The 21,844-nt window shown below is 35.7% G+C and overlaps 1 protein-coding gene across 1 annotated transcript in view; it reads left to right on the top strand.

Annotated features, from left to right (window-relative positions):
- The window catches only part of thsd7bb (thrombospondin, type I, domain containing 7Bb), a 47,975-nt gene that overhangs the window by 7,254 nt on the left and 18,877 nt on the right, over positions 1-21,844 (top strand). The window contains exons 2-11 of the mRNA XM_016522029.1: positions 5,711-6,551; positions 10,173-10,418; positions 10,752-10,912; positions 12,108-12,263; positions 12,699-12,899; positions 17,893-18,084; positions 19,395-19,638; positions 19,718-19,833; positions 19,937-20,069; positions 21,234-21,337. Of these exons, the coding sequence (XP_016377515.1) occupies positions 5,711-6,551; positions 10,173-10,418; positions 10,752-10,912; positions 12,108-12,263; positions 12,699-12,899; positions 17,893-18,084; positions 19,395-19,638; positions 19,718-19,833; positions 19,937-20,069; positions 21,234-21,337 (2,394 nt within the window). The remainder of the gene's footprint in view (positions 1-5,710; positions 6,552-10,172; positions 10,419-10,751; positions 10,913-12,107; positions 12,264-12,698; positions 12,900-17,892; positions 18,085-19,394; positions 19,639-19,717; positions 19,834-19,936; positions 20,070-21,233; positions 21,338-21,844) is intronic.

Genomic DNA, 21,844 nt, shown 5'->3' with positions numbered 1-21,844 from the left:
AGAAGTTTTGGGGTCAGTAAGATGTTTTTTTTTTTTTGTTTTTTTTTTTGAAAGAATTTAATATTAAGTAAGGATGTATTAAATTGATTTAAAGTGACAGTAAAGACATTTATATGTGGCAAAATGTTACAAAATATTTTTTTTTTTTCCCCAAAAAGTGTGTGAGTGTCAGACTAGAACATTTCTTTGCGCTGTTCTAAATTCTAAATTCCTGCAGTCACATTAGTTATTGACCTAATATCTGGTTTACACAGATAATATTTTTAATGTATAATACATTACCGTTCAGAAGTTTTGGGGTCAGTAAGATGTTTTTTTTTTTTTGTTTTTTTTTTGAAAGAATGGAATATTAAGTAAGGATGTAATAAATTGATTTAAAGTGACAGTAAAGACATTTATATGTGGCAAAATTGGATGAAGGTGCCACACTTTAAAATGAGCACAAGCAAAACGCTTTGCATTGCAGGTTTTAAATGATCAAACAATAGATCTACAATAGTAGAATTTGTCAACTTCAAACAATAGACAGCATCACTGATTATAATGAGTTCTATAGTATTTTGTCGCGCCGCTCTCGTCCGGTGTAGACACAGTGTAACATTGGTTTTGCTTTGTTTCACAGAACTAATCGTTGCCTGGGTTGCGTACGTATGTGTGGGGCGGAGCTATCAAAATAGGGGCGAGACCCTTTTGGGTTAGGGGCGTGTTTGTTTTGGTGATTTGAAATGTCAACATTGGCTACCAGAAATCACTTACCTCACCTTTAATCTGTCATGTGCCCTATTGTTTCACCCAGGATGCACCCCAAAAAGTGTGTGAGTGTCAGACTAGAACATTTCTTTGCGCTGTTCTAAATTCTAAATTCCTGCAGTCACATTAGTTATTGACCTAATATCTGGTTTACACAGATAATATTTTTAATGTATAATACATTACCGTTCAGAAGTTTTGGGGTCAGTAAGATGTATTATTTTTTTTTGTTTTTTTTTTGAAAGAATTTAATATTAAGTAAGGATGTATTAAATTGATTTAAAGTGACAGTAAAGACATTTATATGTGGCAAAATGTTACAAAATATTTTTTTTTTTTTACAAAACTTTTTATTTATCGAAGAATCATATATCAACACTAAAGTATTAGCAGCAGAACTGTTTTCAACATTGATAATAATAAGAATCAGCATATTAGAATCATTTCTATAAGATCATGTGACAGAACTGGGGTAATGACTGTTGAAAATTATGTTTTGCCATCACAGTAATAAATTATATTTTAAATTATATTAAAATAGAAAACAGTTATTTTCATAATAATAATAATAAGTTTTTACTGTATTTTTGATCAAATAAATGCAGCCTTGTTGAGCATAAGAGACTTAAAAAAATCGTATCAACCTCAAAATCTTAAATGTTCGCATATATTTAAAATATGAATCGTTCTTAGATGCTTACAGTGTGTTTAGCATCACATTACATAAGAGCTTAAGATCTCTTTGATTATAATGCACACTAATCATATTTCTAAGAATGAGAGTGATCTAGTTTTGTTGCAGTGCTGTTGTTTGCAGTATATACATGGTCAAATCATTGCACTAAAGCACTAAAAAACTTTCCACAGCTGTTAGCTTGATATTTTTATAGGCTGGAGAAGACTTCATCTCAAAGTATGCAGCTAACAATGCTAAGGTCACAGGTTAGATTGCCTGGGAATGCATGTGCTGATGAAAATGTATAAGTTTGCATTGTTTAAAGTTGTTTTGGACTAGAAGTATCTGCCAAATGCAAAAAAAATAAAAAAATTGGAAAGAGACCAATAGACAGAGCTGTTTTCAGCATGCTGTAGTGAGGTGATACAGTCGTACAGTGCTGTTGTTTGCCGGAGGTCTTCATAATGGAAGTACAGCCACTGAGGAATCCCACCATAGAGGGAACTCTAGGAGGCTTGTGTGTTGTGGGTGATTAAAGCTTTTGAAGTTTGAATAGCGGAAAATAACCTGTCTTGGGTGTGTTTGAACCAAAGAATCTGATTGGTGCTAATGAAATATATCTAGCAGCGGAGGCTGATGGGTTTTGCCTGGGGCAAAAAAAAAAAAAAAAACCTGCTGGAATGAAAACCAATTTCAATTTTCACTCAAAATTAGCTTTTTCCAAGTTAATAGAAATTGATAATGTGGATTCTCCCATATAAGATATCCTAGTTCAAACGGTATCTCTGTCTTTGTGCTGCCAAAACTGAGTAAAATCACTCCCGATCTTACCAACAGTGACTTTGCTTGCGATGCCCTGGGAGTGACCTCATCCCATCTCACAGCTTTAAGTTGCTGTGACACCATGGGACAGGGTCCTGCTCGTATCTCAGTTCTGTTTCTGTCCGCCTGCCTGCTGCGTTTCAATGATGACCGCATGAGAGACGGAGGGAGATAGAGGATCAATTCCCCATGAGACATACAAGTCAGTCTGAAAGCTGGAAGAAGCTTGTCAGCTGTGAGGGTGATTGTGTGTGTGTGTGGTCTGTCTTCCAACAAAATGTACTTTCAAAAAATATTTGGATTTTTTTAGAATCTCAATGTTGTTGCATTAGACATCCAAAAATCCAATCAAAATAGCACATGCACACTTTTCACAAAATTGGTGCACTGCAAAAACACTTTCTGATTGCAAAATATGTTCATACTGTAATGAGGTGGGCGCCACATGTGGTTACTCTGGTAAGAATGTGAAAACTTTCATATTATTTAAAATCAGCTAGTCTGTGGTTTTTTTTCTTTGTATTTTTCACGTACAGACGACAACGTTCACATGGAGGCGTGAAAGTGACTTAACGCTGTATTGTGCATGCCAGGCCAGTAGTTGGCGATGTCACTTTGTAAAGAAGCACTATGCAAACACATAATACACGTGTATGACATGCGTATGACATCACCATTTTCACAAATTCACATTTTTGTAGTTTACATGGAAAAGATAATGATATCATTTTGAAACCCATTTTCAAAAGTTTGCTTTTCAGGCCCCCAAAACAGAATTGTCGTCTAAATGAACAATAAAGATTTTCAAAAAAATTCAAAAAAAAAATCTAAAATTTTCTTATTTCTTACTGTGGGATATTTGTTATCATGGTCATACTTAAAAAAAATAACAATTAATGATGAGTTGTGTTCTTTATTGGTTAAAAGAATAGCTGCATAGCATAAAAACACAAGGTCTTTATGTTTTTGGAAAGAAATTAATACATTTTATTCAGCAAGGATGCATTAAATTGTGAAAATGACAGCAAAGATTTATATTTTAAATACATGCTGTTCTTTTGAACTAGCTATTCACCAAAAAAATCCTGAAAAAAAGCAACATGGTTTCCACAAAAAAAAAAAAATAATAAATAAATAAATAGTAAGCAGCACAACTGTTTTCAACGATGATAAAAATAAGAATTGTTTCTTGAGCAGCAAATCAGCATATTACACTCTAAAAACTGCTGGGTTAAATATAACCCAGCGCTGGGTTAAAAAGGGACAAACCCAGCCATCATATGACCCCTTTAAAATAGAAAACAGCTATTTTATAACACTCACGATATACTGTTTTTACTGCATTTTTGATCAAATAGCCTTGGTGAGCATGAGATTTCAAAAGCATAAAAAATCGTGCCAACCCCAAAGTTCTAAATGCTAGAGTGTAAATCAAATCAATATATAATCTTCTTCATAAGGATATGAAAAAAATAATATAATATAATGGATATGGATCTGCATTTTTGGTAACATGATTCACACTATCTTCCAGTAGAAAGGTAGAGTAAATGTACCACTCTCCTTGTTTTTCCATTTTCTCCCCCAAAAATGTCAGTTCAGACAGAGAACAACACAACAACAACTAAAAAAAATATTTTTCTCTCATCGCCTCAGTTCAAAGCGATTATTCCCACATCTAAAGTCTTTAATCAGCATGCCATCCATCAGAATCCTGATTAGCCGGGAAATCTCTGTAGGACAGGCCTCTGCGGTTAAAGTTTTACCTGAACCCCCTGCCTCCGAGAAAATTTATATTTGAGTAAGGAGGATGAGCGCACAAGCAGTAATTAGCACGCTGTGAGGATTGACAGTCTAATGATCAAATGTGTGTTCGGCTTTGACTGGAGGGGTTTGGCTGACCTCGGTGCTCATACAGTACTGATGTCACCGCATATGGCTCTGTCACATGGTTATTGTCTGCTCCGTTGTGCATTAGGTGGCATTCGCAGGATGGCAGGGCTCTTTGGTGACCTCACCAGTGGTGTGATGAGGAGAACATGGTCTCTGACATCCCCTGAGGAGCAGCAGCAATGATGCCAGACTTTCACTGTGTGTTTGAAGCATCTGCTCCCTCTGCCTTTCCTCTCTCTGTTCCCATCGCTTCTTTTTATTTCTGTCCCCTCATTTCTAATAGGGGATAATGGAAGCAGTTGTAACAAGTGGTAATTTTTTGCTGCCTTTGAATTGAAACATTTATCACTAGGTAAAACTTAACATGAGTGATCACAAAGGATTTTTTCATGGCTGTGAAGTCGGAAACAACTGTAAAACTAGTCAAACACATAGGCACATATAGAATTATTACTATACTAAGGAAAACAGTGTTCAGTAGTGTTATTACTCTGAATTATGGCTTTGTTATGTTCTTTTTTAAAATACATTTTTGGGATGTGTACATTTTTTTCATAGTTTTATAGGAATAGTTTCGGTATAGTTACTCAAAAATGACAAGTTTATTTTAAAGCTGTGATTTTTCTAACTTGCACTATTTGTTATATTATATTATATTATATTATATTATATACAAAAGTTTGGGTTCAGGAAGATTTTTTAATGTTTTTAAAAGAATTATTTTATGCTTACCAAGGCTTTAATCAAAAATACAGTAAAAACACTAATATTGTAAACATATTAAAATAAAAATTTATTTGAAACAGAAATATTTTATAACATTATACATGTTTTTATGGTCACTTTTGATCAATTTATTGCACCCTTATTCTTTATTTATTTATTTAAGAAATCTTACTGGCCCCAAACTTGTAAATGATTTATATTATATTATATTATATTATATTATATTATATTATAATTATATTATATTATATTATATTATAGTAAACACTACAAGTTTAGGTTCAGGAAGATTTTTTAAATATTTTTGAAAGTCTTAGGAAGTAACGTAACAGTAAAAACACTAATATTGTGAAAATATTAAAATAACATTTATTTGTTTATTTGAAACAAAAAAAATATTGTATAACATTATAAGTATATTTACTGTCATTTTTTTATCAATTTAATGTATTTTTTTCTTTTCAAATAATTCTTACCGACCCCAAACTTTTAAATGTTCTATTCTATTCTATTCTATTCTATTCTATACACTGTTCCAAAAGAGATGGATTTGCAGTAGCCTGTTAGAATCACTCCCTATTTTCATATTCTTAGCAGGTAGCAAAATCCACATTTTTTTCATTTTTTCCCTCCAGTTCATTTCTTTCGACAGCGCCATTCTAAAATGATTAAAGATGATTATCCTTCTTGTGTGGCTGAATCCACATGTACAGTATTTCTGTGCTAAAGTGAGATGAATAGCGGCTCATCATTGTGCCTGTTTTGGGCTTTAATAGACAGTGATTACAATAGTAATATAATTCACTTCATATCCTGTCTGCCTCTCCTTTTCTTTTCCTCTAGGTGTATGGGGTGTATGTGTGGCCAGTGATTGCGGTTCGGCTGGGCTCCAGAGTCGCTCGGTGTGGTGTGTCCATTCTGAAGGCTGGAGCACGCATCAGTCCAATTGCTTTCCATCTGGTCGCCCACCGCACCAGAGAGTGTGTGTGAAGATGTGCGAGTGGCAAAAGGATCTGTTTGAGTGGCGCTTGTCTCCTTGGGGCCCCTGCACCCCGAGTCCTCTCCTCCCAGCCAGTCGATGTGTGACCGCTCAGCGTGGAGTACAAAGCCGAGATGTGGTGTGTGTGAAGCATACCAATGGCACCACAGTGAGCCAGCATGTGTGTGAAGCATTTTCTGCAGTGCTGGAAGGAGAACAGGCGTGTTTGTTACCCTGCCCAATCGACTGCGTCGTCTCCGCCTTCACCCACTGGTCCACCTGCAGTCGCACCTGTGGGTCGGCCCTCCAGCAGCGCACCAGACACGTGTTGGCAGCGCCCCTGTATGGAGGAGCAGACTGTCCCAGCCTCACCCAGACACGTCCCTGTAACCATGAGAAAGCCCACCCTGCCCTTTGTCCCTCCGGCCAGCAGGAATACAGTTATAGTTTGTGGGTGGGGCCCTGGAGCCATTGCAGACTTAAAGGGACAGCGCCTGTTGGAAAGACGACAGTGGACTTTGGTTTTGGGCTTGATGGGAAAAAAACAGTCAAAGCTTCGTACACCATCAAACGCTATGCTGAGATTAATTACCATCAAAATCATTATGATGAAAGAGGCCACAAAGTATCCTGGGAAATCACCATTGGCTATCAGACTCGGCAACTGCGCTGTACGAGGAGTGATGGGAAGAATGCCATGCTAAGGTGATAATTCTATGAATGTACAAATTAATGGGCGAATGATTAAGTTTTTGAATTCATCCATTTATTAACCCATCTACTAATCAATCTAATGCCCATCCATCCACACATCCATCAATCCACAGATTGATCAGTCAGTGCACCAATTAATTTAATTGAATTTATTATTTTATTTTATTAAATTTTTTTATGAATTTAAATGTTCTATACTTTTCAATTTTTTATTTTATTTTATAAATTTTTATTTTATTTGTTATATTTTATTAGTTTAATTTTATTTTCTGGATTTCATTTAGATTTTGTAATTTTTTATATATTATCTCATTTTGATTTTGATTAATTTTAATTTAATATTTAGTTTTTTATTTTATATATGTTTTCATATTTTTATATCAGTTCTTTGTTTATTTTTTTTTAGTTTAGTTTTTATTCTTTTCATATTTTTATTTTATATTTATGTTATCTGATTTCTATATTTTATTTTGATAGTTTATTCATTATTTTTATACATTATTTTGTTTATGTTGTAGTTGAATTTAGTTTACTCAGCTCAGACAGGGTGATTCGGAACCCATGGCTACTTACCGAAAAAAAGAAAAAAAAAGACCTCTAAAATATTGATTTCAGTTTAAATTGTTTTATTGTAAGAAAATGTTTTATGTAAGAAAAAAAACATTGTGAAGTGATACAAGAGACATGAAACTAGCACAACTATGAAAGAAATTGGCCGATTATACAGTTTAGCATTTTACAAAAATACAAAAATTCTGCAATTAGTCAGAATGAAGAGAGAGTTGCGTAATAAAAGCTTTTAAAAAACGAATGTAGATGTATTCAGAATCGACTGTGGTCAAATAGAGCTGCAATGAGGACTCATTACTGATCTGACCATGAATAAATGATACAGGCCTATTAGCAGACAGTTATGCAACAATGTTATGCAATAAATTTACTTGTTTTATTAAATGCCTCTCCAAATGAGGATATTAGAGTCTTCTGTTTTAAGCACTGCCATCCTGCGAGTGCAGATGGATTTCCGTTTTACCGTATGATGCTGTTTGCATCAAAGAACATGCTGGTATTTATGTATGCGTTACTGGTTACACTGTCAAATAACAGAATCTAAATTTTACCTTCTGTTGTGGGCGAGACAGAAAAGAGAGAAGACTTTCCAGCTTGTCTTTTTCCAGCTGAGGGAAGATCCCAAGCCGGCTGCTTTTTATTAATTTTTCATTCGATTTTAATATAGTAAATAGTACTTGTTGCTCCTAGAAAACTACAATAATAAGCTCCAGAGAGAGCGCAGGATTGCCGTGTGTTGTAGTGAATATGAAAAATGAAGAAACGGTTCTGAAAATATCCACATCCTGTCGAGCATGCTATAGGACAGTGGAAATCCAGTGAGACAAGTAAGCTATGCGTTTTGATTTGCTGCAAATATTTTCAAGTTCTGTGTATTTATATTTGATTTAATCATAGTTCTTAGCACCCATTGAGAGCCATCTATTGACAAAATGTCTAAAGCTCAAGGGGGAAAGAAAAGGTGGTCTGACTGAACCAACTTTGTGAAGATGTGGAAAAGTTGCTTTTTGTTAAGAAATAAAATCTTAACAAATTCAGCACTTAAGATAAGCATATTAAAGGGCGCCTATTATGCCCCTTTTTACAATATAAGTCTCAGGTGTCCCCAGAATGTGTCTGTGAAGTTTCTGCTCAAAAAACTCCACAGATGATTTATTATATCATTTTGAAAATGGCTATTTTGAGTTGAAGCAGAAACAGGCTGTTTTTGTGCATGTCTCTTTATATGCAAATGAGCTGCTGCTCCCCGCCCCCTTTTCCAGAATAGGGCTGTGCCTTTACAGCTCATACCTCAGATACTCTTCTAAAAACATCTATTTGGTTTTGATTATCATATCTATTGTGCTGAAATCATGTGTTTTAAACCATATTAGTTTAAACTTCTGATATACGGTTTTCTGAGCGCACACATCCAAAGCAAAGTTCTCTGTCACACTAAGTTCTCTTTCATGTCTTATTGCGCTTAAACTGTCAAATACTCACAAGTTTATGTTAAAAACACATAAGGTACAAAAACACAGTCAGTTATGTCTGTGAAGGTAAACAGCTGGGAAAGAAATTGCATGTTTATATCAGATCTGTGTATTAAGTGACAGCAGCGTAATATACAGTACCTATACTGCTGTCTATGCTGATAATATGATCCAAACAAAATAAAAACAGAGAATCACTCACTGCTCTTTAGTGAATAATTTTCGTAGCTCTAATAAAAAGAAATGTCTTACTTGAATGCTGCTTTTAAATGCTCTAGAGTGAAGAAAAACATGGCGGATTGTGTGCGGCTCACTCAGGGTGGGGTCTCTGCTAATACAGCATTGTCGTCAACAGTCGTGGGTGGGGCTTGTAAAATGTGACGTCACATTGTACAGATTCTGCAAACGCTTGTTCTGAGATACTGCTTAGGATTTATGGGGATTTAAAAAAGCAGCGGGTGGATTTTTATCATTATAGGGTGTTTGTGTTCACACACTGCCAACACATTTATGTTTAAACAACATGTAAAAGTGAATTTTGCATAATAAGTGCCGTTTAAGGTTTAAAAATGTCCATATAAATCTGAATTCAAATATCCCACCTGAGTGGGATGTGTTTTAATTCCCATCACCAAGTGAAATTACGTTATTATACGCATTTGCGTATCAAACTCATTATCCCAGTGAAACACTACAATATTATTCAATCTAATTATTTGTTTTCTATTTTATGACTAATACCTTTATAATAGTATACTGAAGATTAGCACTTTGTGGTCCCCTATTTAACTAATCCACTAATGTTTTTTTCAGTGTCAGTTCAACTCTAAAACAAGCACATTTGCAATCAATACTCTGCAAGAGATGTTTTGTTGTCTATGCAGCAAGCATCAATAGTGTTACCAACAATAAGATGCTAATACCAGTCTTTATTTGTCTACATAATAAATTAACATAATTTTATGTCTTCACATTATAAGATTCCCCTTGCGGTTTGCAAACTTTTTCGCATTCGTATTAAGCCAGACAAAACTTCTGAATAAATTGAACACCCACGGACCACCTCATCTCTCTCTCTCTCTCTCTCTCTCTCTCTCACTCGCAGGATTTCATAGTTTGCTTTTGCTTGTTTTGTATGCCAATATATTCAGCGAGAATCAGCAGCAACGCTAAAGCCTTGGAGAGTTCGAGAGACAGCTTGAAAAATGTTCTGTTTATGTTGCTATGTTGCTTTTGTCATACTAGCCAGAGGCTAAATGGATGCCAGCAGCACCAGAACAGGCAGATTAAGCCTTTTTTTTAAGTTAAGGTAATACATAAACATGAAATCCTTTGAAAGTAACTAAACAGTAACTGTTAATGTAATTTTTAGAAATGTAATCTGTTTTTTATATATATATCAAAGATGGATAGAGGAGAGCTCAACCTGCCAGTTAACCCAGTAAAGGGCAGCAGAGGGCCACAAAATACAGTATCAATCATCTTTTTACAGCAATACAATTCTTCATTTTACAATGTCATAAAAATGCGGTAAAAAAGATGACACTGTAAATTTCCTTCTCATCCCCAGTCTTTGCGACCATGACAACAGCCCAGTGAACTTTCGTTCATGCGTGATGCCCAGAGACTGTAAAGTGTCTGATTGGTCACAGTGGAGTCCATGTTCAAAGACGTGTCGGACATCTGACCAATCGCCTGGCTTCAGAATCAGGAGCCGCAGCCTGGAGAGAGCAACCATTGGTGGAGGAGAGCCATGCCCCGCCCTGGAGGAAAAAGCAAACTGTAATGTTTTGGACACTCTGCTACTGTGCCCAAGGTAAAGAGACAGCATTGCCAGAATTGTGCATCCAAATCTTTTAAAATGTTGTAGTTCTTAAACTCAACATTAAAAAATAATTCACCATGATTTTGTGAATGATTCCTCCATGCCTATGTTTAATTTCTTTTAAAAATTGACCACATAACTTTTAATCAAATGTTACTCTACATTTTTTTTTTTTTTTGATAATCTGTTTAGCTTGGAGTTATGTTACAATATAGAAGAAAAGATATGTTGCTACTTCAGTTTCACTCTGACTTTGAAAAGACTGAATAGATGACTCTTTAATTTGACTTCAAAATAATGTATTTTAATTGGCTGGAAATACAGGTTTGAGTGGAGGGTGACCAATTGGAAACCATGCCAGGTGACCCCACTTTTGAGTCAGCAGGACCATCGCCATAACAATAGCAGCATTCTGTGTGGACGTGGGATCCGGACCCGAGAGGCATATTGTGTCAGGATCCATGACAACACAGTACCATCCCATAGTAAGAACTCTGTTTTTAGAGTCAGCTATGGATTATTAACATAGAAATACCATTGAGTTATGTTTTCAGATAACATTTAGTTTTTGTACAATGGTAGTATCACAGTATTATTTGATATCAGCCTATTAATATTCTTGAGCCAAGATGACTAGGTAGCATCACACGTGCACTACTTTTTTATTATTATTATTATTATTCAACACGAACACATTAAATTGACCAAACGTGCCAGTAAATATATTTCAAATATTTTTTTTCTTTTTAAAACATATCAAAGTTTCCACAAAAATATTAAGCAGCACATTGATAACAATACACAATGTATTTTGTAAATCAGCATATTAGAATGATTTCTGAAGGATCATGTGACACTGAAGACTGGAGGAATGATATTGAAAATGTAGCTTTGCATCAAAGGAATTAATTACAATTTAAAATATATTAACATAGAACAACAATTATTTTAGTTTGTAATAATATTTCACAATATTGCTGTTTTACTGTATTTTTTTAAACAAATGCAGCCTTAATGAGCAAAAACATTCAAGAATCTTACAGACACCAAACTTTTTAATGTTTTACTGTATCATTCACAAAGAAGTCGATTCTAGTATGCATTGAAATAAGCAAACAAAGTCAAGTTTAGTTGTTTAGACGTGTGCGTCATTCAGTACAAAAATGTATTGATAAAAAGGTTTCAATCTAATTGCAAAATTCGACCTAGTAATTGTGTGTATTATATAGTTTTATGCTTATTAGAGTATTGTGTTGATAGCTTAGCAACAAGAAGAGTGTACATTTGTAACCTATGAAGCGCGATCCAAGTCATTTATAAGATTCCATTTCAATGAGGATGATTTTTTGGTTTTGGATCACAGCACTAATAATATGTCCATCTCGCGTTACAATAAGCAAATGTTGTGGGGCAAAAAGATTTTCTAGATTGATTTCATTTTTATTTAATCCTTCATTGGCTGTTGAGTCTCAGGGCACAAGGCTAAGGGGGAGATTTAGTTTCCTCTGCATTTCTGTTTTTTTATTTAAATGGTAATCTGTGGCCACACAGTGAGAAAGACGGATTTGAATTACATGTATTTTTGTGCAAGCTTCTGTTAGATCTTTAAAAATGCATTTCATACAGTTTTGAAAATAAACCACTTTTTATGGTAAATCTCTCTCTGTTTTTTATTATTAGTCAATCGGCCTGTTGGCAGGAACTTGTGCACTGGGCCTTTACCGCTATTGGCTGAGACTTGCTTCATTCCCTGTCAGAAACATTGTCCCCTCACGCCTTGGTCACCCTGGGGACCCTGTCTCCATGACAACTGTTTGGAACCTCAAGGAAGAAGGGGTGAGAGACGAAAACATCCCATCAAACCAGATCGCACACATCCAAATCTAAATCACACACACTTAGATTCATACCCTCTGTCCTTGGTTTCTTCTCTCAGTAATGTAAATCATGTGTGAATATCAGGTGTGGTGTATTTCTGATCCTAAGCTGTGGTGCCGCCTACTCAGTGAGGCAACAGTGACGGGACAGCTGTATTCCTCTATTTAGACTCGCTATAAACGCCGTTTTCTTTATATTCCGTTTTCTATTTCTTCTCTCTATCCCTTAATGTGCATATATATTTGGCCACGATATTTGACTGTTGCGCTGCTTATTTTGCCAGAGTGTGGGAATAGTATCTGCAAAAATGTTGGCATTGAGAATGTTTCTGTTTGAGTCATCGCTGACAGTTCTTTTCCTTTGTTAATTTGCATGCGTACACCTCACCTACAGGTTTCAGGGTGAGAGCTCGTTCTGTAATTAATGAGTCTTGGGTGGAGTCTGACAGTTGCCCTCACGTCAGCGAAGCGATGACCTGCGATGACCCCGTCTGCTTCCAGTGGCGAGTGACATCACAGGGGCCCTGTGTTTCGCAAAATGGATCGTGTGGCCCAGGATTCCAAGAACAGACTCTGGAGTGTTTGATCGCCACAGGTATGCAGCTCACTGTTTCCTTTTTCTTCTTTTTTTTTTTTTACTAGAACAGTTGACCTAAAACTGAAAAGTCTGTCATTATCTTCATACCGTCATGTCATTCCAAACCTGTAGACTTACTTTCGTTCATGGAACACAAAAAGAGTCATTTTGTAGGATGTCCAATATGCTCTTTTCCATACAAAGAAACTAAAAAAAGCACCCTAAAAGTCTAAAAAAAGCACTTCAAGTCATATGTGGGAAGTCGTGGCCTAATGGTTAGAGAGTCGGACTCGTAACCCAAAGGTTGCGGGTTCGAGTCTCGTACTGGCAGGGATTGTAGGTGGGGGGAGTAAATGTACAGCGCTCTCTCCCACCTTCAATACCACGACTGAGGTGCCCTTGAGCAAGGCACCGAACCCCCAACTGCTCCCCGGGCGCCGCAGCAAAAATGGCTGCCCACTGCTCCGGGTGTGTGTTCACTGCTGTGTGTGTGCACTTTGGATGGGATAAATGCAGAGCACTAATTCCGAGTATGGGTCGTCACATCACTAACTTAAAATGTTATGTTGCCAGGCTTTTAAACCTAAATGTTGTAACAATATGTACATCATTACATACAATCTTTTTTGCATTGTATATGTTAAAATCAGTATTTTTACAGCTCCTATACAAATAAATAAATGACCTGATTGATTATGAAAGGACCAATGACTGGTGTGCTGAGTCTTGAGATGCCATATTTGAATGTATGCAAATGAGAATGTTTTCAGGAAGTAGCAAAACAATTTTATGGCTTCAGAAGAATATAGTGAGGCAAATGTGCTACTTTTATGCTTTATGGGCTATACTTGTATAGTGTTTGTTGTCATTTTTGGAGCCTAACATCCCCCATCCTACACTACCCATTATAGTTTTGGTGCAAATAAGATTTTTTGTTGTTATTGTTGATGTTGATGCTTTTACTCAGCAAGGAACCATTCACTTTTTAACCATTTCTGATGTTACAACATTTATTTTTCAAATAAATGTTGTTCTTTTGAACTTTCTATTTAGATTAAAGAATTTTGAAAAGCTGTTTACAACATTGATAATGTTTCTTGAACAGCAAACCAGCCTAACAGAATGATTTCTGAAGGATCATGTGACACTGAAGACTGGCGTAATGATGCTGAAAATTCAGCTTTGCATCACAGGAATAAATTGCATTTTAAAAATAGATTAAAATACAAAACATTTATTTTAAATTGTGTTAATATTTCACAATATTGCTGTTTTTACTGTATTTTTTAACAAATCAACATGTAGCCTTAAACTTATTTTAAACACATTTAAAAATCTTACTGACCCCAAACATAGGCATTGTAGACATTTTGCAAAAAATCTCCAGAAAAATCATTCTGAAAAACTGCATGAAGGTAATTAAATAAGGACAGCATTTACAGAACTATCCCTTTAATTATCTTTCTCAATCCCATCATTCTTCACCTTCATCCCTCTAATTACTTTCAACCTTCTGTTATCCCCATCCTCAAACTCTTCAGCGATTAGTTATTTTTACTCACATAAGCAAATGATCAGCTATCTTTTAATCTCCTCTCCTCCCGGCGGGTATGTGGCATATGTCTTATCTGTCTTCTGTGCTTCTCATTGAGATGAGTTTGAGATGCAGTTTTGACACACAACTGCCAAGGAGCCTTAGGTGTCCTCTAAGGTCTTTCATTGTAATGTCACTCATTCACATCAAGTGCCAGCATGTGTGTTGTCCAACAGTAGTAAGTATATAAGTGGTCTTAAGGGGTTTACAACTGTATGTGAAATGTGTCCGTTTGTGGCTAGGCAGTCATCAGGCATGGCTGGATGCAGAGGCAGACAGTAGTGAAGTATTTTTTATTTACTTACCTCAAGTAAATTAAAAAAGTATCTGTAGTTTATCAGAGTGTTTTTCTTTAGAAAACTTTACTTCACAACATTCCAAAGCATAATATTGTACTTTTTACTGCACTATGTTTCATATTAAATATCAATTATTACTTAATTACATTAGAAATCTATTACTTTCTTACTTTTACTCAAGTAAAAGTAATTCAAAGATTTACTTGAGTACAAGAAAGTACTAAATTTTTTATGTTCTTAAGTATTAAAGGTAAAACAAACAACAACTTTTATTTATGAAAGGAAGTGCAGTAAAAAGTATGACATTATGCTTTGGAATGCAGTGAAGTAAAGTTTTCCAAAGAAAAACACTCTGATAAACTACAGATACTTTTTTAATTTACTTGAGTAAAGTAAAAATACTTCACTACTATCCGCCTCTGGCTGGATGCGGTGGAGCTGGAATTTTACATCCGACACACACATATCTGCATTAAACCTGACAGCATCATCTTCCCAGCATGCACTTGGAATGTTCTACAAAATGCAAAGTGAAGCTGAAATGCCAAAGCCATTAAAGCTGAAGTGCAGTTGATTTAATGTGATAATGTATTCTTGCTGGAGATTTGGGTTGTTCCCACGATAACATTAGATAAAAAAGAAAACTGAACATCCCAGCTGTTCAATGTGAGTTTATAAATCATACACTAGATTTTTACATTTTCTGATGAAAATTTAGTTGGGGTTTCTGTACTGCCATGATGATCATACAGAATTAAGTTTTTTGAAAATCTAAAAAGAAAGAAAGTTTCCTGTAAGGGGTAGGTTTAGGTGTAGGGTTGTTGTAGGGCAATAGAATATACGGTCTGTACAGTAGAAAAAGCATTACGCCTATGGAGAGTCCCCACAAGGATAGCAAACCAGACGTGTGTGTGTGTGTGTGTGTGTGAGTGAGTGAGTGAATAAATGAATGAATGAATGAATGAATGATGAATGAATGAATGGTGCATTTATATAGCGCTTTATTGTGTATTGCTGTACACCCAAAGTGCTTTACAATCATGTGGGGGGGCCTCTGCTCAACCACCACCAGGGTGCAGCATCCACTTGGATGATGCGACGGCAGCCACAGTACAACAGCGCCAGTGCGCTCACCACACACCAGCTACAGGTGGAGAGGAGAGAGAGTCATAGAGTCAATCAAGTGGATGGGGATTATTAGGAGGCCACGATAGACAAGGGCCAGGGGGGCAATTTGGCCAGGACACCGGGGATACACCCCTACTCTTTACGAGAAGTGCCATGGGATTTTTAATGACCACAGAGAGTCAGGACCTCGGTTTAACGTCTCATCTGAAAGACAGTGCTTTTTGACAGTATAGTGTCCCCATCACTATACTGGGGCGTTTGGACCCACGCAGACCACAGGGTGAACACCCCCTACTGGCCTCACTAACACCTCTTAACACCTGTGTGTGTGTGTGTGTGCTAGTTTTGATCACATCACTATGCATTTGCTATTAAATTTTGAATGGTTGCTATAGGAAATTGCTTATTGGTCTTAGCAAAAAGCTCAAAGTGTAGTTTTTGCAATGGCCAGACATGGTTCATAGCTTCATTTACAAAAGTTATCCCTCCAGTTTCTCTGATCTGACTGCAAGTTCGATGTTTATGAAGTAGCATGCTATTGAATTCTGCTGTCTATCAGCAGTCCTGCAGTTCTGGCGTGCTATAATGCACTTTTTAAGGCTCTAGGTAGATAATCACTCTGGGAAATTGCTTCTTCTAACAGTACAAATAGGTGAAAAAATCTCCCTGTCTGCCATGTGAAAAGAAAATGAAATAAACCCTTATAACGCAACAGGAAAGTGGTGATTACAGGGGTCATAAAAATACATATTAAGAGCTGTGCATCTTCAGACGAGACAGTCTCTTTAAAAAAAAGCTCTGTTTGTGCATTTATATCTTAGGCAACGAATACAATTCAGAGAGATTGATTTTTAAGGCCTAACATCAATTGGAGAAACGTTGCCCTTCCTGCATCTGAGATGTAATGAAGAAATTAACTATTGCGGCTCAATATCTGATTCTCAGAGGAGAGTCTGTCCAGATCAGTTTGGATTATTACTCGCCTTTTATATTTGTTCTTTTATCTCACAAACAACCTGAAGAGCATGTTCTACTAGTTGATTCTGTGCTTGCATATATGTGTCCATTGTTCTTTCCAATCTCACAAATAAAAAGATCTGTGAGATTGTTTTGTATATGCGAGTTGATCTTTCCTTACGGAGTTAGAAGTTAAAAATGTAACTTTCTTTTCTTTTCTTTTTTCTTGTTCAAAACATTTACTCAAATAAATGTGGTTAAAATTATGCTCATTACAAGAAAAAGCTGAGCCTACTTTTTTTATAATTATGCCTTGGACTGATTTTCCCCCATTTTAAGCATAAAACTAACAACATTTAGTTAGATTAATGTTTAAAAAATAAGAAATCGCAGCTGAAATGTTCTTTCCTTCTTATGAAATTGCCACTGAAATGTTCTTCCCTTCTTGGTATTTATTTTTATTTATTTATTTATTTTGCAGTGAAGCAGTTAGGACTCTTTACAGCATTTTCCATAGTGAACTGAGTGAAGTTTAGCGCTAATGTTTTACTGCACCATTAATTATCAGATAATTATTTTTAAGCTGTCTGTTCATTTAAAAAGTGCCTTAATGTTGTCCAGTCATGGTCTTTGAGAAAAGAATAGAGCAATCAGAGTGCTATTAAACATCTTATTTGCATATTATTCTACTTTAATTAAAGAAAAGTGATTGTTAGGTGCATGATAAGAGGAAACCAGAATTGTCCTGTGCTTAAAACAAGCCATGATCATTATTTCAATGTTCTAATTTTGTTTCTTGGCAGTAAATTTAATTGCGTATTTCCTTTGGTTGTATTCGAAAATGTTAATTAAATATGCTTGTTTATAGGGAAAGAATAAGTGTTATTCAAAAAAGAATCTGTGAATAGGTAAACATTATACAGTATGTCGATATAAATAAATAAAAAAATGTAAAAAAACACTGAGAAAAGGAAAAATTTTTCCTGATTAGATGCATTTAACAGAAATGTCTGCTTTCCTCTTTGCATTATAGGTGATCCAGTCCCTAATGATCAGTGTTCAGGAGATCCTCCTCCAGTCCGGCAGACATGTGAGATGCCCTGTCCTGGGGACTGTGTACTGGGACACTGGAGCCCCTGGACTTCCTGTTCCCAGTCCTGCTCCAGTAAACCCCAAGAGGGAAAACAAAGTCGCTCACGTCTTGTTCTGGCTCTTCCTGGAAAGTGTGAGTTCGGATTGAACATTTGGTTCACAAGCATTTGGTTTGGGCAGCATACATAAGATACCAGGCCAAGTGATTAGGGCACAAGTTGAGCTCAGAATTTCATGCACGTCACATTTTCATTATGGTAAAGATGATGATGATATGGTTATGTCTTGTCAAGTTTTGAGAACACTCAAAGAGGATAAATAATAAATACACAAAGCGCAAATTATGAAAACGTCTTGGAAATGTAACATTTCCAGCTGTTGCAGAAAAACTGGGTACAGCAGCCCTCACATACTGGGCTTTATTAAAGCCCTTCTTTGAGACTCTTTCCATTTAATTATTCAAATGCCTCTTTTTAAACTGATTTACCCTGAGTCCAAATCTCTAATCCCCATTTTAAAATTATGTTCTATTAGTCTTTGTCCTGTCATCCCCTTCTTTTATGCTGGTCCCCATAAAGCAGGTCTTTCCCATGAATTATAGATTATTTCTTTATGACACATTCACCAGGGACATATCCTTTGTTTGACCCCTCAAACATATGGCACTCCATCCTTAAATGTGTGTGTGTGTGTGTGTGTGTATACACGTTATTTATACATTTTGTTATATATCCTTTTTTTAAAGAAAAATCTTGAGCTCACAAGGCTGCATTTATTTGATCAAAAATACAGCAAAAACGGTTATAATTACTGTATATTACAATTGCAATAGTCATTTAAAATGTATATTTTTAAATGTAATTTATTCACAGATTTTTTTTTGCATTCATTACCCTAGGTTTCAGTGTTACATGATCCTTCAGAAATCATTCTTATATGCTAATTTGCTGCTGTGACTCACACATATTTTTTTCTGGATCCTTTGATGAATAGAAAGTTTAAAAGAACAGCGTTTGTATCACTTTTGAATAATTGAATGTCCTTGCTGAATAAAAGTAATAATTTATTTTTTTTTAATCTTACTGACCTCCAAACTATGAATATGTATATAGACAGTGTGATATATGAATCTGTTGAATATGCACAGCTAATGATCGATATGTATATACAGTTGTAACATAGTTTGTAGTCACGGGACACGGCTCTCGGCCCCCACCCCCCCTTGTCACAACAGTATAATAATATTCTGGATGGCTAATAAATTATTCTATGATGCCATATTAAATCAATCAGTTATTCAAAAGACAGTAACTAGTAATATATAATGTATTACATTTTGGAAGTAACTTGCCCAACACTGTAAATAATTGCACAGTAGTTGTTGCTATATTGGCAGGTTTGGGATGTAAAAAAATACCAGAAAATAATTTTTTCTGGTTATAGATGGAAAGCCATGCCCTCCGGCCCCTGAGCTGGAGCAGTGGAGACCCTGTGGCACACACTCATGCACAGTATACTACTGGGATACTTCACCTTGGGATCCCTGTATGCCAAACACCGTCACAGACGAGAGTGAAGGTAACAGCACAACTCCACAGATGGAGAATGATGCCACCTGCGGTACAGGGGTACAGATGCGCCAAGTCACGTGCAGGAGAGCTGGGAATGGACATGTGCTGCCAAAACGGTAAGGAACCTCAAAATCTTTCATCCTAAATTCTGTGTAGAACACCATACAGGTAGTCTCATACTGGAATATATTTTAGGTGTCCTGAATCCTCTCGTCCTGACTCAATCCGGTCTTGTCCTTTACCTTGCAAAATTGACTGCATCGTCACACCTTTTAGCGAATGGAGTGCCTGTCCCACTTCCTGTTTATCAGGTAAACTTGTTGTCCCCAACAACATGTCCTAACCAGACAAAACTTGACAAGTTTGAACTTCATGTTTTTTCTCTCAATACTGTGGATTTCTTTGTTTTTCTAGTAAATGCTACTGCACCAACCCAGTCCCGTCACAGGATCATCATCCAGAGACCTGCTAATGGAGGTCAAGAATGCCCCGATACTCTTTATGAGGAGAGAGAATGTGATCCACCCCCACTGTGCCCAACTTACAGGTAAAGAGAGAAATTATTTCATAATTGGAATGTTTATGATAAATGGCAAAAAAGTTGGATAAGCCTGGAAAGACCCAACAAGTTATCTAGCAGTCAACATATTGTATACAAGATATACAAACATTTACAACATATACAAAATTAAATTAATCATATTTCTTATATGTTGACTGTTTGGTGTTGTTGTTTCAAAATTCATAGACTGCCGTTCAAAAGTTTGGTGCTGGTAACTTTTTTTTTTTGAAAGAAAGAAATCTCCTATGCTCACCAATGCAGCATTTATTTGATCAAAATACAGTAAAAACTGTAATATTGTCAAATATTCTTATAATTTAAAATAACTGTTTTCTATTTTACTATATTTTAAAATATGATTTATTCCTGTAATGCTAAATTCAGCATCATTACTCCAGTCTTCGGTGTGACATGATCATAAATTATTTTAATATGCTGATTTGATGCTCAAGAAACATTTCTTATTATTATCAGGTTTGAAAACAGTTGTGCTGCTTAGTATTTTTCCCTTTTTTAAATGTATTTATTTTTTTTATTGTATTTATTTATTTATTTTAAATTGTGATGCATTTTTTCCAAGATTCTTTAATGAAAGGAAGTTAAAAAACAACATTTATTTGAAATAGAAATATTTTGTTATGCTATAAATGTTATTACTTTCACCTTTGATCAATTTAATAAAACCATAAATTTTGATTAATAGTGTACAACAAAGCTACATATAGATCATGATGTAAAAATCTGGTGTAAAAACCGTAATATCATCATCAGTAGCTTATAAGTGATTTGTTGTCATGAAAAATCCAAACTGTGTATACATAAATACAAACTGAACTTTAAATATGATTTTGTATTTTTTATATTTATTTTGTTAGGAGAAACTAGAATATTCTTAAAAATTAGGAAAAACAATACATATAAAAAATAAATAAAGTTTTAAAAAGTACCCTTTAAAATGTTTAGAGCATTTTTTAAGATCCTGTCCTTTAAGACAGAAAAATACCCAAATGTAATCAAACATGTGGTGTTAAACATGGTAATGTGTATCACTACTAGATGTGCCAATAAAATACAAAATGTTCATAATGTATCACTGGATGTAAGCCAGACACCGCAACATATTTTCTGTGCACTGATGTTTCCTGGCAGATGGCAGACCCACCGCTGGCATCAGTGCATTCTGGTAGCTGATTCGGTGAGGCAGGCTGTGGGTGGGCCCGCAGAGGCATGCGGTATTGGCCTAGAGACAAGAGGTATGTGACAGATTAGGATCTCTGTATGATTTAAACTTTTATTAGGAAAGTTCTGCAAAACCGGGGTTACTGTAGGACGATAACTTATCTAAGAGATTCAGAGGGGCTTCTTTGCTGCCTGAAGGTTTATTTCCTTGCAATTTTCCCCATACTCTCCCGTCTTATAGAACGTTGTCAGAATGTCAGAAAGGACGCATAGCATGGTGTGACATCTGACATCTCCGTCCACGGGCCCTTTTTAAAATATCCTGCTGGTGCTTCATGTAAATTTAAAGGTGTTGGCCTATCAAGATACAGCGAGGATCCTTTCAAAGTGTGGTTTGGAAAGTGAGAAGAGTATTTCTCAGCAAATAAATGATTCCCTCAAGATGCGCACAGTGGGCTTCATTTAGCAAACATGAGCAGAATGATTATCTATGTAAATCTTTTTGTAAAATCATTCTTAAATTATTTAGTGGAACAATTTGCACAAGATGGTTTTACGAACGTTTTACACTCATTTGTTCT

Source organism: Sinocyclocheilus rhinocerous, unplaced genomic scaffold, assembly GCF_001515625.1.
Source record: "Sinocyclocheilus rhinocerous isolate Xijiao unplaced genomic scaffold, SAMN03320098_v1.1 scaffold899, whole genome shotgun sequence".
NCBI lineage: Eukaryota > Metazoa > Chordata > Actinopteri > Cypriniformes > Cyprinidae > Sinocyclocheilus > Sinocyclocheilus rhinocerous.
The sequence above is the reverse complement of the archived record's forward strand: the minus strand, read 5'-3'. Positions and strand labels throughout refer to the sequence as shown.